The 16160-nt window shown below is 40.0% G+C and overlaps 1 protein-coding gene across 6 annotated transcripts in view; it reads left to right on the top strand.

Annotated features, from left to right (window-relative positions):
• LOC139754635 (uncharacterized) overlaps window positions 1-16160 on the top strand; it is a 529511-nt gene that overhangs the window by 430013 nt on the left and 83338 nt on the right. For 5 of the 6 annotated variants that reach the window (XM_071672137.1, XM_071672139.1, XM_071672135.1 and 2 more), the window contains 4 exons: window positions 6850-7116; window positions 9094-9194; window positions 12744-13177; window positions 13937-15901. In XM_071672137.1, the coding sequence (XP_071528238.1) occupies window positions 6850-7116; window positions 9094-9194; window positions 12744-13177; window positions 13937-15901 (2767 nt within the window). The remainder of the gene's footprint in view (window positions 1-6849; window positions 7117-9093; window positions 9195-12743; window positions 13178-13936; window positions 15902-16160) is intronic. The other variant, XM_071672141.1, reaches the window with a different exon arrangement.

Below are 16160 nucleotides of genomic sequence, written 5' to 3' on the forward strand. Positions count from 1 at the left end.
TTTGTCGGTGTCTCCCACATTGCATGTAGAAGATACACTCATGTGCCCTTATCTACCATATATAATTTCACTTTCTGTACAATGTTACATGCAATATTCTTCCTCTTCACAGCACTACATCCAGTACTATCACTCATGCACTTTTATGGGGGGAAGAATTTATGAAAATATCACACAATAAAACACATAGCTTTAGTGTAATCCATTCTGAGACAGAAGGAGTGTGAAAATGGTGGTATGTAATTATAAGATATGGCAATTCACAGTAAACAGAGCAGTCAACTTAAGAAAATTAAGCTCCAGTTGGCAGTGACCTTGAATGTGCCAGACCTAAAACTTTAGGAGTTTACACTCTTGAAAAAAGTATTTTCAATATTCTACCTGTGCTTGCTTTCATTTCAACACTTCACTCTGTTTTTAGATGAAACCTTGAATTTTTATCTGTTCTTAATGTTGCTACAGCAGTATGGGATATTTTTTTTATAATAATTTTTAGTTTTATCCATCGAGGTTCTTATATCATCCCCAAGCTTACACTGTGAGAGATACAAATTCAAGAAAAAGTAGTTTGATGAGAACACATGAACTTAAGCTGCAAGTATTACTGCACTTCAGCCACCAACTTCAAGATCACTCCCATTCTGCAAGATTATCAACAAAAAATAAAAGAACTTTTGTCATGCTGAATGTTCTAACTGTTAAAAAAAAATTATGCCAGGACCCCTCCCTGAAAAATTCCTGCTTCCACCCCAGGACCCTTTTCTTGGGGACTCCTGCAGCTCAAGGCTGCACTACATTCAAAAATTTCTTTGACAAGACTGTGCTCTATCTCATCAATTGACACTACAGCCTTACCAAAGGTGACTTCACTCATGGTGTAACCTCATCCAGGTGGAGGCTGGTAATATATGCACAACACTGGTGGCACTTTTGAGTGAGAAACTGCAGAAGTTGGTGACTGAGTTTAGAAGAGTGTGATAAGAGAAAGTGAATACAAATAAAAGCCAGGTTATTTGGTTCAGCAGGGATGAGGGACAGGTTTGTTGGAGTGTGAGTTTGTATGAAGAAAAATTGGAGGAGGTGGAGTGTATTAGGTATCTGGGAATGGAAATGGCAGCAATTGGAACCATGGAAGGAGAAGTGAGTCGTAGGTTGGGGTAGGGGGCAAAGTTTTTGGGAGCACTGAATTGGATATGTTTGAAGGAATAGTGGATCCAGCATTGTTGTGTGGGTGTAAGGTATGCGCTGTAGATGGTTCGGTGTGTAAAATGGTGGATGTGTTGGAAATTAAATATTTGTACTCAATGTGTGGTGTGAGGTGGCTTGATTGAGTGAGTAATGAAAGGGTAAGATGTGTTTGATTATAGGAAGAGTGTGGTTGAGAGAGCAGTAGTGGATGTGTTAGAAGGGGACAGAGGTAGGAGAACGGGGAGACAAAATTGGAGGTGGCAGGTTGGAGTGAGAAAGGTTTTGAGTGATTGGGGCTTGAACATCCAGTAGCGTGGGGGGTATGCACGAAATAAAGTGAATTTGAACAAGGTGGTGTACTTGGGTTGATGTGCTGGCAGTGGACTGAACCAGGGCATTCTTTCGTATGTTTCCTTGTGCTGCCTCGCTGATGCGGGAGACAGTGACAAAGTATAGTAGGAAATAATACAAATATATATATATATATATAGGGATATATAGGATATATGGGGATAGGGGAGAAAGAATACTTCCCACGTATTCCCTGCGTGTCGTAGAAGGCGACTAAAAGGGAAGGGAGCGGGGGGCTGGAAATCCTCCCCTCTCGTTTTTTTTTTTTTTTTTTTTTTTTTTTTTTTCCAAAAGAAGGAACAGAGAAGGGGGCCAGGTGAGGATATTCCCTCAAAGGCCCAGTCCTCTGTTCTTAACGCTACCTCGCTATCGCGGGAAATGGCGAATAGTATGAAAAAAAAAAAAAAATATATATATATATATATATATATATATATATATATATATATATATATATATATATATATTAAAAACTTTTTTGTACCTTGTCCAGAACATGTGTTACGGTTGGCTAAAGATTTGGGAGGATGTCGGGTAAATGAAACTTGGAACATAGATAAAGAATGAATTCGTCAGTTCATTGATAAGATATAAATTCATCAGTTTTACCGATGAAAATTAATTAGTTTTACCGACCCCAGTATGGAAACTTATCTTGCTTAATCTATCTTAATCTAATGTTAATGAAAATATCTTAAGCCTAAACAAAGCTCTTTAGTCTTAAGAAAAGAAAAACAAGTTTGCTATGACGGTGATTTCGTATAAAGTTATCATTTGCTATATTTTTATAAGCCCGGGATAGGCTTGAATTCTGGACAGCGCCGATGGTAAATTGGAAATTACTTTTCGTGCATGTTTTATTCTTGCCAAAATCCTTCTTTGGCATTACATCCATTATTGTTATGGTTTCTCGCTTCACTAGTTAATTACCAGGTGATAGGAAGCGTAGCCAGTCAGTTTTATGGATTATCAAGTTTTGTAACTATGTTATACTGTTGGAATCCACCATGCTTGGCTTGTGTTATACTGTGAATTGTTGCAAATTGGACCCATGGAAGTGAGATTGATATATTCTTCTTAAGTAATTACTGGACTGATTTTGCGGAAATATTAATGGTCTTCCTAAGTTACTGCATTTTGACTTTGTGTATCAGGTTTTCAGATTAGATATATACTGTTTCGTTTTCTTTTTTTTTTTTTTTTTAGGTAAATGTGCCCCAAAGAAATTAGGAAAAACACAGTTCTGTCGAGTTTAGATAAGAAATGCATAGAGGGATTAATGGAAAATATTGCTATTATGAAAAAGTGTTTTTGATTTCCACAATCTAAAAAATTGGGCCATAGCAAAGGGCGGCGAGAGCATATAGTGTAACGTGTGACAAAAGTAAAGTTTTGCCAATTTGCATTATGGTATGCACATGGGTGGTTTCCTTCTTAATTACATATTTACATGTGCATTAGGGTACACATTACCCAACAACTACATACTGCACATCCTTTGCATTAAATTCAAGCTTTTCCGATTATCTTGCGGGTGTCCGGAAGCGAAAGAAGGGATTTTGTACGAAGCGGCATCTTCAGTATTTTCTTTAGGAGACATTCGTTTTGGTTCGGTTAGCTTTTCTTAGATTACGATAGACTGTGCTGGTCGTTCATTCTCTCTCTCTCTCTCTCTCTCTCTCTCTCTCTCTCTCTCTCTCTCTCTCCGACTGGCATCGTGTAAAACGCACCTGACAATTACCATTACATAATTTTTGAGGTAAGCTTAGTGGATACAGTCACTTAAAGAATATAAAAAGATTATGACAGTACGATAACAGTTGTTTGTAATGGATTTTATTTTAAATGATGTACTAAGATAAGGTCTATCATTTCTCTGAACTCCACGGGTCTGCATGGGTTCAAATCCTGGGCGCGACAGTCGGCCCACATCCAGCCCAAGTGTTCATCCTCCCCCAAGGGCTGGTTGGTAAAATTGGTACTTGGCCAAGGTTAAGATTAAGACTGGGCAACACTAGTGTAAGACTCTCGTTCCGTAACACAAATATTGATCACATACACACGGGCCTCCGTGGTGTAGTGGCTAGCGATAATCAATCAAGCATGGATCATCCCGGTCCTGCCTTGGGTTTTAATACTGGGTGCGGCAGTCGGCCAACTGTTCACCCTTCCTTTCAGGGCTGTTTGATGATTGGATACCTGTCTTAGGCTTTTGTATGTGTGTGTGTGTGTATGTGTGTGTGTGTGTGTGTGTGTGTGTGTGTGTGTGTGTGTGTAATTACTTATTGGTTAACTCTTAGTAATTACCTATTTATACTGTACGAGGAGGGAGGTTAACATATGTGGGGGGGATCTCTTGAACATTCTCTGCTATTGTACTGTTTCTTATATTTGAATGAGCTGTCTGTATTAACCAAATCATCAGTCATTGTATTCCATTCATCCACTGTTCTTGTCCTATAACAGTACTTATCCATGTTCTTTTTAACATATTTCTTCGTTGATTTCATATTATGTCCTGTTCTTGCTCTATCAGTACATTTCTCAGTGAACTGTTCTCTGTCCACATCGTCAGTATGTCTGTCTAAAAGTTTAAAGGCTGTGATCAGGTCCTCTGCACCTCTCCACCACTCTTTTCTCTCTTCCAGGTTGGGCGAATTTAAAGCCTCTAGCTTTTTCCCTGCATATATAATATATATATATATATATATATATATATATATATATATATATATATATATATATATATATATATATATTATGTCGCTGTGTCCGGCGTTAGCGAGGTAGCGCAAGGAAACAGACAAAAGAATAGCGCAACCCACCCACATACATATCCATATACATACACGTCCACATACGCGCACATACATACCTATACATCTTAACGTATACATATATGCACACACACCGACATATAGATACATACACATGTACATAATTCATACTGTCTGCCCTTATTCATTCCCATCGCCACCTCGCCACACATGAAATAACAACCCCCTCCCCCCTCATGTGTGTGAGGTAGCGCTAGGAAAAGACAACGGCCACATTCGTTCACACTCAGTCTGTAGCTGTCATGTAATAATGAACCTGTCATGTAATAATGCACCGATACCACAGCTCCCTTTCCACATCCAGGCCCCACAGAACTTTTCATGGTTTACCCCAGACGCTTCACATGCCCTGGTTCAATCCATTCACAGCACGTCGACCCCGATATACCACATCGTTCCAATTCACTCTATTCCTTGCACGCCTTTCACCCTCCTGCATGTTCAGGCCCCCGATCACTCAGAATCTTTTTCACTCCATCTTTCCACCTCCAGTTTGGTCTCCCACTTCTCCTCGTTCCCTCCACCTCTGACACACATATATGCTCTTTGTCAATCTTTCCTCTCTCATTCTCTCCATGTGACCAAACCATTTCAAAACACCCTCTTCTACTCTCTCAACCACACTCTTTTTATTACCACACATCTCTCTTACCCTTTCATTACTTACTCGATCAAACCACTTCACACCACATATTGTCCTCAAACATCTCATTTCCAGCACGTCCACCCTCCTCCGCACAACTCGATAGCCCACGGTTCGCAACCAAGTAACATTGTTGGAACCACTATTCCATCAAACATACCCATTTTTGCTTTCCAAGATAACGTTCTCGACTTCCACACATTTTTCAACGCTCCCAGAACTTTCGCCCCCTCCCCCACCCTATGATTCACTTCCGCTTTCATGGTTCCATCCGCTGCCAAATCCACTCCCAAATATGTAAAACACTTCACTTCCTCCAGATTTTCTCCATCCAAACTTACTTCCCAATTGACTTGCCTCTCAACCCTACTGTACCTAATAACCTTGCTCTTATTCACATTTACTCTCAGCTTTCTTCTTTCACACACTTTGCCAAACTCAGTCACCAGCTTCTTCAGTTTCTCACCCAAATCAGCCACCCAGCGCTGTATCATCAGCGAACAACAACTGACTCGCTTCCCAAGCTCTCTCATCCACAACAGACTGCATACTTGCCCCTCTTTCCAAAACTCTTGCATTCAACTCCCTAACAACCCCATCCATAAACAAATTAAACAACCACGGAGACATCACGCACCCCTGCCGCAAACCAACATTCACTGAGAACCAATCACTTTCCTCTCTTCCTACTCGTACACATGCCTTACATCCTCGATAAAAACTTTTCACTGCTTCTAACAACTTGCCTCCCACACCATATATTCTTAATACCTTCCACAGAGCATCTCTATCAACTCTTATCATATGCCTTCTCCAGATCCATAAATGCTACATACAAATCCACTTGCTTTTCTAAGTATTTCTCACATACATTCTTCAGAGCAAACACCTGATCCACACATCCTCTACCACTTCTGAAACCACACTGCTCTTCCCCAATCTGATGCTCTGTACATGCCTTCACCCTCTCAATCAATACCCTCCCATATACTTTCCCAGGAACACTCAACAAACTTGTACCTCTGTAATTTGAGCACTCACTTTTATCCCCTTTGCCTTTTTACAGTGGCACTATACAAGCATTCCGCCAATTATCAGGCACCTCACCATGAATCATACATACATAAAATGTTGAACACGGTTGGATTGTTACTGTTATTGTGACTACTTGTGGTGTCCCTCTTGTGATAGTCTGGCCTGATACAAACTTTGTGCTGGGGAATATGTTACACTTAATTATAAAGAAAACGCTAATTGGGTTAAATCTCTTTCTTTCCATGATGTAGCTCTGCATTTTTAAGTCAGTTTCATGAACTGGAATATTTTCTACAAGAGCAAGATGATTTTACGTATGTATGCAAACAAATGCCCCAGAAGTCTTAGATTTACGATCATGAAGTAATTGATCTTGAATTTTCAGTTGAGAGAATAATCTAGAATACAGTACAGTACCCTAAAACCTCGTATTTTGTAGGATGGCCCTGTAGATGTACCTGTATAGTTCCTGATCACTTGTAGTACTCTCATGTTTGCTGAGAATGCTATGTAGGATGACCTGCACATAAAATCGATATACGGTACCTGCTTGCTTGAAGCCAAGTCCAAGATCACCTCTTGTGTATCGTTGGTTAGAATGCCTTTAGTGCAAATTTCTCCCGAGAAAATTTTGGCTTATAGATAATTATCGTTGGTATTGGGGAATCTTGTTGAATCGCATTGAAATTCTAAGTGTGGTCTAATTTCATATCATCTGAATTTCATATAGAATCATCGTAATGTTTTATGTTTTTGGATTGACTCATTATAATGGTTTGTTATTAATTTGTTCAGTCCACGGGTGAGAGTAGCGTCTCGTCGGGCAGTGCTGGGGAGAGGAGCGTCAGCCCTGCCCGCTCGGACGAGTCCGCTGACGGCCGCCCCACCCCACGCCCCGTCTCCCTCGCCTCCTCCTCCACCACTCTCACATCGGCCCAGCCCCAGCCCCAGCTCTCACGCCCATCCTCTACCCTCAACCTCGCTAGGTCCAGGAAGAGACAGGCGCCTGCGCCCCCACCAGCCGCAGCAGCTCCATCATCAGCCTCACACACCAACGGCAAGGTGAGTCCCGTCGCCTCTCGTCTTTACCACAGTCTTCTACTCACAGTCGCATCACAGCATCTAGACACCACATGATCAACAATTATACAGCACTATGTACATTACACAGTTGGAAAAGTGGCTCAACCAGAACAAAACATCGGAATGTCCACAGAAGTCTTCAGTCAATCAAACCCTCTAGTCACCTTGAATGAACGTTCACCCCCTCTAAACAAAATTCCAATTATTGTACGCATCACATACGATACACACTTTACGTTCACATCTCACACTAAGGACATCAGTACAGAAGCAACACACAAACTAAATACCCAGAGAACACTTATTGGCACCAGATTTGGACATGAAAAAGAATCTTTGTATCTACAAACAGTTTATCTGCTGTACCTTAAACAACGCCTCACCAGCCTGGCCTTCCTGTCTCAAAAGCAAATATGACAAAGCTGCAAACTACGCATAATAGAGCACTCAAACAATCACTGGCGGTTTAGCATCTACAAATACTCAACAGTTACACCATGAAACCAAGATCCACCCTATTTCAATCCCTGTTTGATATGCTTAGGACTGAATTCCTTGCAAAAGCACTAGATCCCTCCCACCTAATCCACTCTGTAACTAACAACCAACTTCCAAGTGTCTGATGTTTTCACTGTGTTGAGTTGATGATTGTTGTTCTGTAGGGATGGGTGATGTCTAGAGAATAGACGGGAAAGTGTAACTTTTGTTTGCCTAGGGAGTGTGGTGTGTTGTTAGGGGTGGTATTTAAGTCCTTATTTGGGAGGGCGGTTATTTAGTGCTTGTCGTTTCAATGCTGAATGTATGTATTTTGTTAGTCTTGTTGGTTTCATGGTGTAACTGGTGGGTATTTGTGGTTGCTAAGCCGCCTGTGATTGAGTGCTTTATTCTACGTGGTTCGTTGGTTTATCATATTTGCTTTTGAAACAGAAGACTAGACTGGCGGGGCGTCGTTCAGAGTGCAGATGAAATGATAGAAGTGGAGGGAACAGTAGGTATAGGCTGCTGAAACTTTTTATTTGTACTTTGGAATTGGTGGTTAGTTATGGAGTGGTTTAAACGGGAAGGGTCCAGTGCTGCTCCAAAGAATTAAGTGCTGAGCATATTGAACTGGGTTTGCACAGGGAGGATCTTTGTTCCTTTGTGTAGTTGTTGAGTGTTTGTGGTTGTTAGCCGATGATTGTTCTGATTTCCAAGTTTTGCGTGGGTTGCAGGTGAGGTGTAGTTTATGGAGTGGATGAATTGTCTGTAAATGATTCTAAAGGATTGTTTACTGAGACCAAATCTGGCACCAGTTAGTATTACGATGGCATTTGATTTGTTTAGCTTGTTTTCGGTGTGGGAGTGAATGTTATATGTGCCGTAGGTGATGCCATGCCTAGAATAATTGGTGTTCTGTTAAGTGGCAGTGAATGTTTTGTGTGCGCCGTCTGTGATACCCAGATTAGATGGTGTTTTGTTGATTGGCAGTGAATAAAGCTCAACTTATTCACTTGATGGTTAGTTACTATTCGTAAGCGTGTCCCCATGAAATATATGTATATTACAGTTTTGGTTGAAGAGACTGTATCACTGAAGTAATACTAAATATGATTCGTTTAAAGAATTTCTAGCTTAATGAAATTAGTCCATATAATATCAGTAGTTTGTGTTATGTAGTGAACTGACCGTGCTCTGAACCTCATTTGTGTGCTTTTCACTTTTAATGATAAAGTGCATTACTGCATTACTCATTTGTTTGTGGTTAAGATATAGAATGTATGTCTGTATAATTCTTCTATTTCTGGATTAATATTAGTGTTACTGTTTGACTATAACATCCTTTTTTGTCCCATTTGTCTCTGTTTATTTGTATTGTCTTGCTGCCATTTTAAGACTATTTTGTAATTTTTTGATGTATTTTAGTGATGTATTGCAATTATCACTTTTTTTTATGACTGTATGACCCTTTGTGAACAGGATGAGGGTGGTGGTGGCGAGGGTGGAGGTAACAGTCTCTCACGTCGAAGCTCAGACTCATCAGGGTACCATGAGGCTGACCAGCGTTCACCCCAAACCAGGTAGGTACCACGCATCCACCGTACATGCTCCTTCTCACACTGAAGAATAGGGAATGAATGTTTTTGTTTGGTTAAGAAGTATTGTTGAGACATAGGGATGGGACGTGTTTTTGCCTGCTCAGGTTGATTAAGGATTGCATATGGATCCGACGGAGGGGTAGGCAGAGTGGTACAGAAAGAAGACTGTTTGAGGGGATGGGAAAGTGGAGGCCAACAGAATTAAGATGCTAAGGGGAAATGCAGTGGGGAGTGTTGGGGCTCACTTGGAGACAGACAGCTTCAAGTACTGAGAGAGATGCTCTTAAGAAGATGAATTAGGAGTGATTAGATATAATAGGTGACAGGAATATTTGAGAAATTAAGTTGAAAAATTAGAAAGAGGCAGATGATATGATTGGCCTTCATCCATCACTTTACTCCCTCATATTGGATTCCTCTCTTGCTGGTCATTCTCTATGGTTGTTGATGGATCAGCCACTCCTTTCTCCATCAACAGCAGTACCCATCATGGTTCTGTCCTGGCCCCTCTGCTTTCTTCCTGTTTTATCTACAGTTTCATTTCTTTCACAAATAACCAAATGCACTCATACGCTGATGACTCATCTGTATTCCTCCGCACCCTTCAGTTTTGCTCCTTGCTCAATCTGCATCTCATATCTACACAACTTTTTTATGAAACTCAGACTCGGACAGAATATCTCAGTGGGGTAGACGAAATCTGGTTAAGCTTAATGTCTCCAAGACCCAGTTTCTACCTATCGCTCCATCAAAAATTACTCACAACTTCCCTGTCTCATTTGGCAGTTCTGTAATTCCATCTTTTGACTTGGTATATATGCTTGGTATTACTGTAACATTCATTCTTTTCAGCAAACATACTTTGTATCATTCTGACTTCTAACTTATCATGGGAACCCCCCACATTACACAAAGAGCTGAGTCTTCCCCTAAAGCACTAAGAGATGTTGAGGTCATGTATTTTAATCAGAACAATTATGCATAGGTTTGATTTTTCATTGTGTAGAGTGCTACTCTCACACCTGGAGAGTTTCTTCCTGTACATACTTAGAAGAGAGAGTTGAGTCCAAAGTGATCCAACTTTCTTATTCTGACCTCAAAATGCAACCAATGTTCCCTAAACAACAGCATTGCTTCTCTTTCCATCTCTGTAGATATTATTGGTTTCTGCTTCCAAGAGCTAATAATTTGTGTAAGGGGATATTTGGATCAGATTTTTGTGGTGAGAACGACTGTTTAAATGAATCCAGTAAAAGGTAAGATGTTTTATGCAGCTTTTGTGGATCTGGAGAAAACATATGAAGAGAGTCAGGAGGAATGCTGTAATTGATGTGTTAAGGACGTTAGATGTTGTGAAAGCCTTCTTTACAGGAGCAAATGCATGTGTATGAGTGGATGGAGAGTTCATGTCCCTATGGCTTTTTAGCATATACATGAATGGAGTGATAGAAGAGAAAAAAGCAAAAACAAGGAAGGTTTGCAGAGATGGAGGGTGTTGGTAAGGTATGGTGGCTAGTGACAACCCTGTTTTTGAATGATAGTATGTTGTTTGATGAGAGTGTAGAGGAGTAGCTGAAGGTTGCAAGTGTATTTTATGAGGTGGGTAAAATTGGTGATTGAGGGTAAATGTAAGTAAAAGTAAAGTAATGGTATTTGAAATGGATTGTAGTGAAAGTATATATTTTGTAGAGCCTGTTATAGTGAAAAAAGAAATGTGTATGAAACTGTGTTATAGATATGAGGTAGAAAGATTAGAAGAGGTGACAGACTTTGAGTATTTGGTAGCTATCTTGGGTAAGTGTGATGATATGGAAGAGAAATAAGGGAGAGAGCAATACAGGGTAGAAGAGTCATTGGGGTCATTAATGGAATGATGAAGGGTATAGGTGTAAGTATGGATATGAAGAAAAGAGTAAGGGACTGCCTAGGCTTCCTGACCTCTGCCTATGCAGGTGAAACATGGACGTAAGATTAGCCACAGAGGTCAAGAGTCCAAGCTTTGAAAATGAGTTATTTGAGAGAAGTGTGTAGTAAAACTATATGGAATGAAGAAAGTAATGAGGGGGTGTATGAATGAATGATTTGATATGGCAGGGATTGCAGAAGGAGTGAATTGTGGAGTTGCAGAGTGGGTAAAACATGATACCTTTAGGTAGTTTAGGTGTGTGGAAAGACTGCACACCGAGAAGTTTGCAGGGAGATTGTATGATAGTATGATTAAAGAGGTTGGTGTGAGAGGAAGACCATCTGTGACATGGAGAAATAGAGTGGAAGAGTACTGGAGGGAGAGCAATGGCGCAATAATGTATGGAATGATGTTTGCAAGGGGACATGTAAGGACGGGGATAAGAGGAGACTTTTGTCATAGCCACTCACTTGATGTGAGTTCCTAGAGAGAATGGGCTTCAGAGATACAGATAGATAGATAGTTACTGTATCACATGGTTACATTGTTGTTTGCAACTCAGACATGGGTTTCGTGATGCCTGTTTCTTTCCCAGCACTGAGAGGCAGTGGAACTCTATACCCCTTATGTGTTTCCTAACCCGTCCCTTTTTAAAGGGCAAATATTTCTTTTCCAAACTTTTGAAGTTAGCATTTCATCTGTTTAACACCTTTTTATTCTTCAGTCATGGCCTAGCTTCAATTTGGACTTTTGTCCTTTAATGTGAACTTTTGTTCTTCACTAGAGTTTTCTGCATGAAAAAGGAAGACTCAGTGTCACACTTTTTATAAATTTGGGATGTGTGGAAGTAATTTTTGAGACTGTCTGTACTTGGTCCACCACTTGTAAATGTGACAAAATTTGAAATAAATTGATACCTGATTATTATTCTAAATAGTAATACAGTATTGTATTGTGTTATTCAGTTTTGGGGGGACATTTAGTGCCCACTTATGGTGAATACACTTGATGATTACAGTGCAACACCTTTGTACTATATTTGATCAAGATTTTTTATTTATAGTGTTATATGTTATACGTTATTTACCGTAGCAGCATAATTGGGAAATTTTTGCCCTTACCATGTCTGTCACAAGAGGATAAGAAAAAATATAAAATTTGGTCATGAGAAGGACCTGGTTGAGGCTTTTGACTTCAAAATATTTATTCAAGAATTTTATTATGTACAATATTATGAATGTTACATATTATTTATATTAGTAATATTTTAAATCTGGGCCCCAACAAGGATTTCTCCCCATCATAAGAACTTTTGATGTGAAAGATAGTAAAATCTACAGGACTCTTTGATGTATTGGGGCTTTTCTAGCATGTTCTAAATTGTTAACTGTAGAGGAATGGGAATTCTTCAGTTTGTTCATCTTCATGAAGTTTCATAGTAGGGGGTCAGTTAATTTTTGAAAAATAATTTTGTTAAGGATCACAGAATTGGTGCACATAACTCACTGATAAGCTTTATGGGGGCAAAATTACTTCTTGGTGGCAATGTTCAACAAGACATGAAAGATTAGATTTTAGAATTGTCTCTCAAAAGGCCATTTTTAATCTTGATCTTTTGTTCACAGCCCAGCAGGATCAGAAATAAGTAGTGCTGAGGCTGTGCGTGGTGCTCAAGGCCCCCAGACCACCAATTTAACTTCAGTGGTGTCCACATCCAGCCTGTCTTTGTCTTCTTCACGGGGCAAACGGAGAGCTCCACCCCCTCCTAAGCCACCACCCACCCGACAGGATGATTCCACACGCCCATCTGCCATTCCAGAAGAATCAGAATCCCCAATACCCCCAAAGTCCCCTGTTGAAGATGCCAGGCCCTTGATGAATGGGGAGGCACACCATGATCCCCCTCAGCAACCACCAGATATCCATCCCTCCTCCCCAACTTCCTCCCATGTAAGCTCAGTGTCATCACTGAGTAGTGTAGAACAACAGCAGGCCACTAGCCCTCTTCTGCCTCCTCCACCAGATATAGAATGTCCCCCACCACCATCTTCTGCCTCCGGTAAGCTCATGCCTGCTCCACAGGTATTTCTTGATGATGGCAATATGGAAGATGATTGGAATGATTTCCTCAATGATCTGGGAGAAATTCTTGAGAGTCAGCACAAGTTAGCATTTTGAACTAAACTTGCTGTTATCAAGTAATACATTGTAGTTTAAATATTCATTTATAGTACAGTATTACCATGTGGCAAATCTAGATATGTGTAAATTAAAACTATATACATTTGAGTTAAAGTACTAGTATTATAAATACAGATAAATGTGTTTGCAATTTTTCAAGGATATGGTGTTGTGTTGCTTGTAGAATGTTTATTTTTATTTGTATGCAGCTGTAGCTATTCACATAAAGATTTTATTCAAAGTATTTCATGCATGGAAATCAACATAGTATATAGGTACTTCCTTGCTCTGTAGGCTATATAAAAGTCAATGAATTTTGATTATATTTGTAGAAGCATGGATAAGTATGCATTTAAAGGAAGTGCATGTATGATGACATGATTATACAGGACTTTGCCATCTTCAGTTTGCAATATATGTCCTGAGTTTGAGAAGAAATTTATCTGTCTAATTGTTTATGCAAATATAACATCCATATTAAAGACAGTGTGGAAGATTATGAATAATTCTGCTCTAATATTTAACTTAAAGTTATATAATAGCATGGCATATGACTGTAACAGCTCATGTCTGGTTTGCATGTCAGATATTAGTATCCTTTGCATGCTTGGTAATTGGCTGTACTAACCCTCCACAGAATGCACTAACCTTGGCGCAACCTTCTCCAGTAGTCCATACCCTACCTCCAACACTCCTTCTTCCAATATGACACCTGTGCATCAAAGTTTTTCTGCTACCAACAAACCTCCTTCACCCACTGCTGCACGTGCTACTGTTGCTGCTGGAGTCACCTTGGGAATGCAGCACGAAGCAGCAACAGCAGCTAATCTAAACCAGAGCACCGGCAACAGCAAAGTGAACAGCACAGCAAGTGGCGTCATCTCTCCTGACAGGTTAGCTGAACCAGAGGGTCCCCATCACCACAACTGCCAGGACCACCAGCACCAAGAGGATCAAGTCTTATGTCATCTTTCCTCCCATGAACATCAGTCTGCATCTGCTGATTCACCAGCAAATCAGAAGAGTCAGATGCTAACCACAGAGATCATTCAGGAAAGAGATAACTTGACTGTTATGGAAAACAAAAAGTTAAAGGATCAAGATGGTGGTCTTAGCTGTACCAGTGATGGTGTTAGTGCCAAAAATTTTCAAAATATTGATGATGTCATAATGCCACAGACTGTTAGTATGGAGGTTATGCCAGATATCCCAACATTTAGGGTTGTTACAAAGTCACATACAGGTAATCAAAAAGGTGAAAATGATGCTTGTAGTACATTCATAGTTGATGGGAAAACGCAAAAAGTCAGTAATGAAAAGTTTGTAACTAAGGGTAAATCATCAAAAAGTTCAAATAAGAATCCTCTAGCAAGGGGTAAAGAGCTTGTTAGACAGAATAATGTAGTATTTGATGATGATGATGATGATATGGACTTCAATGAAGACTTGTTTGAACCCAAGAATGTCTTTGGTAACTCATTAAGTTCAGTCAACCTGAGCCTTCAAGGTAGTCCAGCAACTGACCAGAATGAACAAGAATTACCACCATTTGATTCACATTATATTTCTACAAATATTAAAAAGGCTGCCTCGCAACCTTTACCAAAGAAAAAAGCTCCAGGACCACCATCTAATTCTGCATTAAGAAATGAATTTTCCAACATAGATCACAGTACTCCATTAACCTCACCAGAAACAGCAGGTCATCAAAATATTAGTAACAGAAAATTGGATCTCTCATTTGAGGATGATTTTGTTCCTAGAACTAAAACTCAGCCAAAACATGTACCTGTAACTCAAACCCCACCCAAAAAACGGGCTCCTGCCCCACCAGTAGCAGCACACAGACCAGAAGAAATAGCAACTTCAAATGAAGCATTCCACAGAGGAGAATTACAAATATCTCAAGATATATCTTTAACTGCCACTTTAAGAACAAAAGCTGCTGAGAGCGTTATGAGCTGTGATACTTCACAGGTTTCACATCTCTCACATGCTGAAGAATTTCAAAAAATTATCCAAGAGCCTCCAGATGAGGAATTTAATGTTCACATTTCAGGATTGTCGAAGATAGACCCTGACATGTTGTCCTTGTTATCTGAGGAAGGGGTTGATAGTGACTCCTACGCTTCACCAGCTCCATCACGAACACCTAGTATGACATCCAAGATGAGTGATACATCTCAGGATCCTGATGATGCTCCTGTTGTCATGAATCATTGCAACAATAGTGTAAAGACTTCATTTTCTTCTCATTCCTCACACAACTCTTCCACCATGTCCTCTCCTGTTCCTCCCAATGCTGCTCTACCTGCACCAACAACAGCAAGCAGTTATCGAGCTGGGTACCTGGCCATGATGGCAGATCTTAAAAGCTGGAACAGCTTGGATTCTCTTCACAGTAAGGGGTTGGAATTGCCTGAGTCTCATAGTAGTAGCCCATGTGATTCACTTCAGGAACAACCAAAACTAATTGGATCTCTCCAAGAAACTTCTGAGAGCTCTGCTCAGATTTCCCCTCAAGTCTTCAATGAAGGGATGCTTCGTGGACCTCCTTTACGACCTCGACTTGCCTCCAGCTCTTCTCTGTGCTCAGATACAGGTTTGCATGTTGAAGGTTTCCATTGGGTTCTATCAGTATGCTTCTTATGGTGCTTATTCAGTCTTTTGGTTTGGTCAGTCAATTTTTTTCAAGTAATAAGGGAAACTATTGTATGAGTAGAATTTTACATGATACAGCAGCTATCATAACACAGAATAAGAATAGATACCCATTGTCAAATTGTGTTTTGGAGTAGATATTAACATTTAGCGTAATATTAACATGGGAGATGTAATTGAAGATATAATTTGCATGCTTT

This window comes from Panulirus ornatus, chromosome 17 (genome assembly GCF_036320965.1).
Source record: "Panulirus ornatus isolate Po-2019 chromosome 17, ASM3632096v1, whole genome shotgun sequence".
Taxonomy (NCBI): domain Eukaryota; kingdom Metazoa; phylum Arthropoda; class Malacostraca; order Decapoda; family Palinuridae; genus Panulirus; species Panulirus ornatus.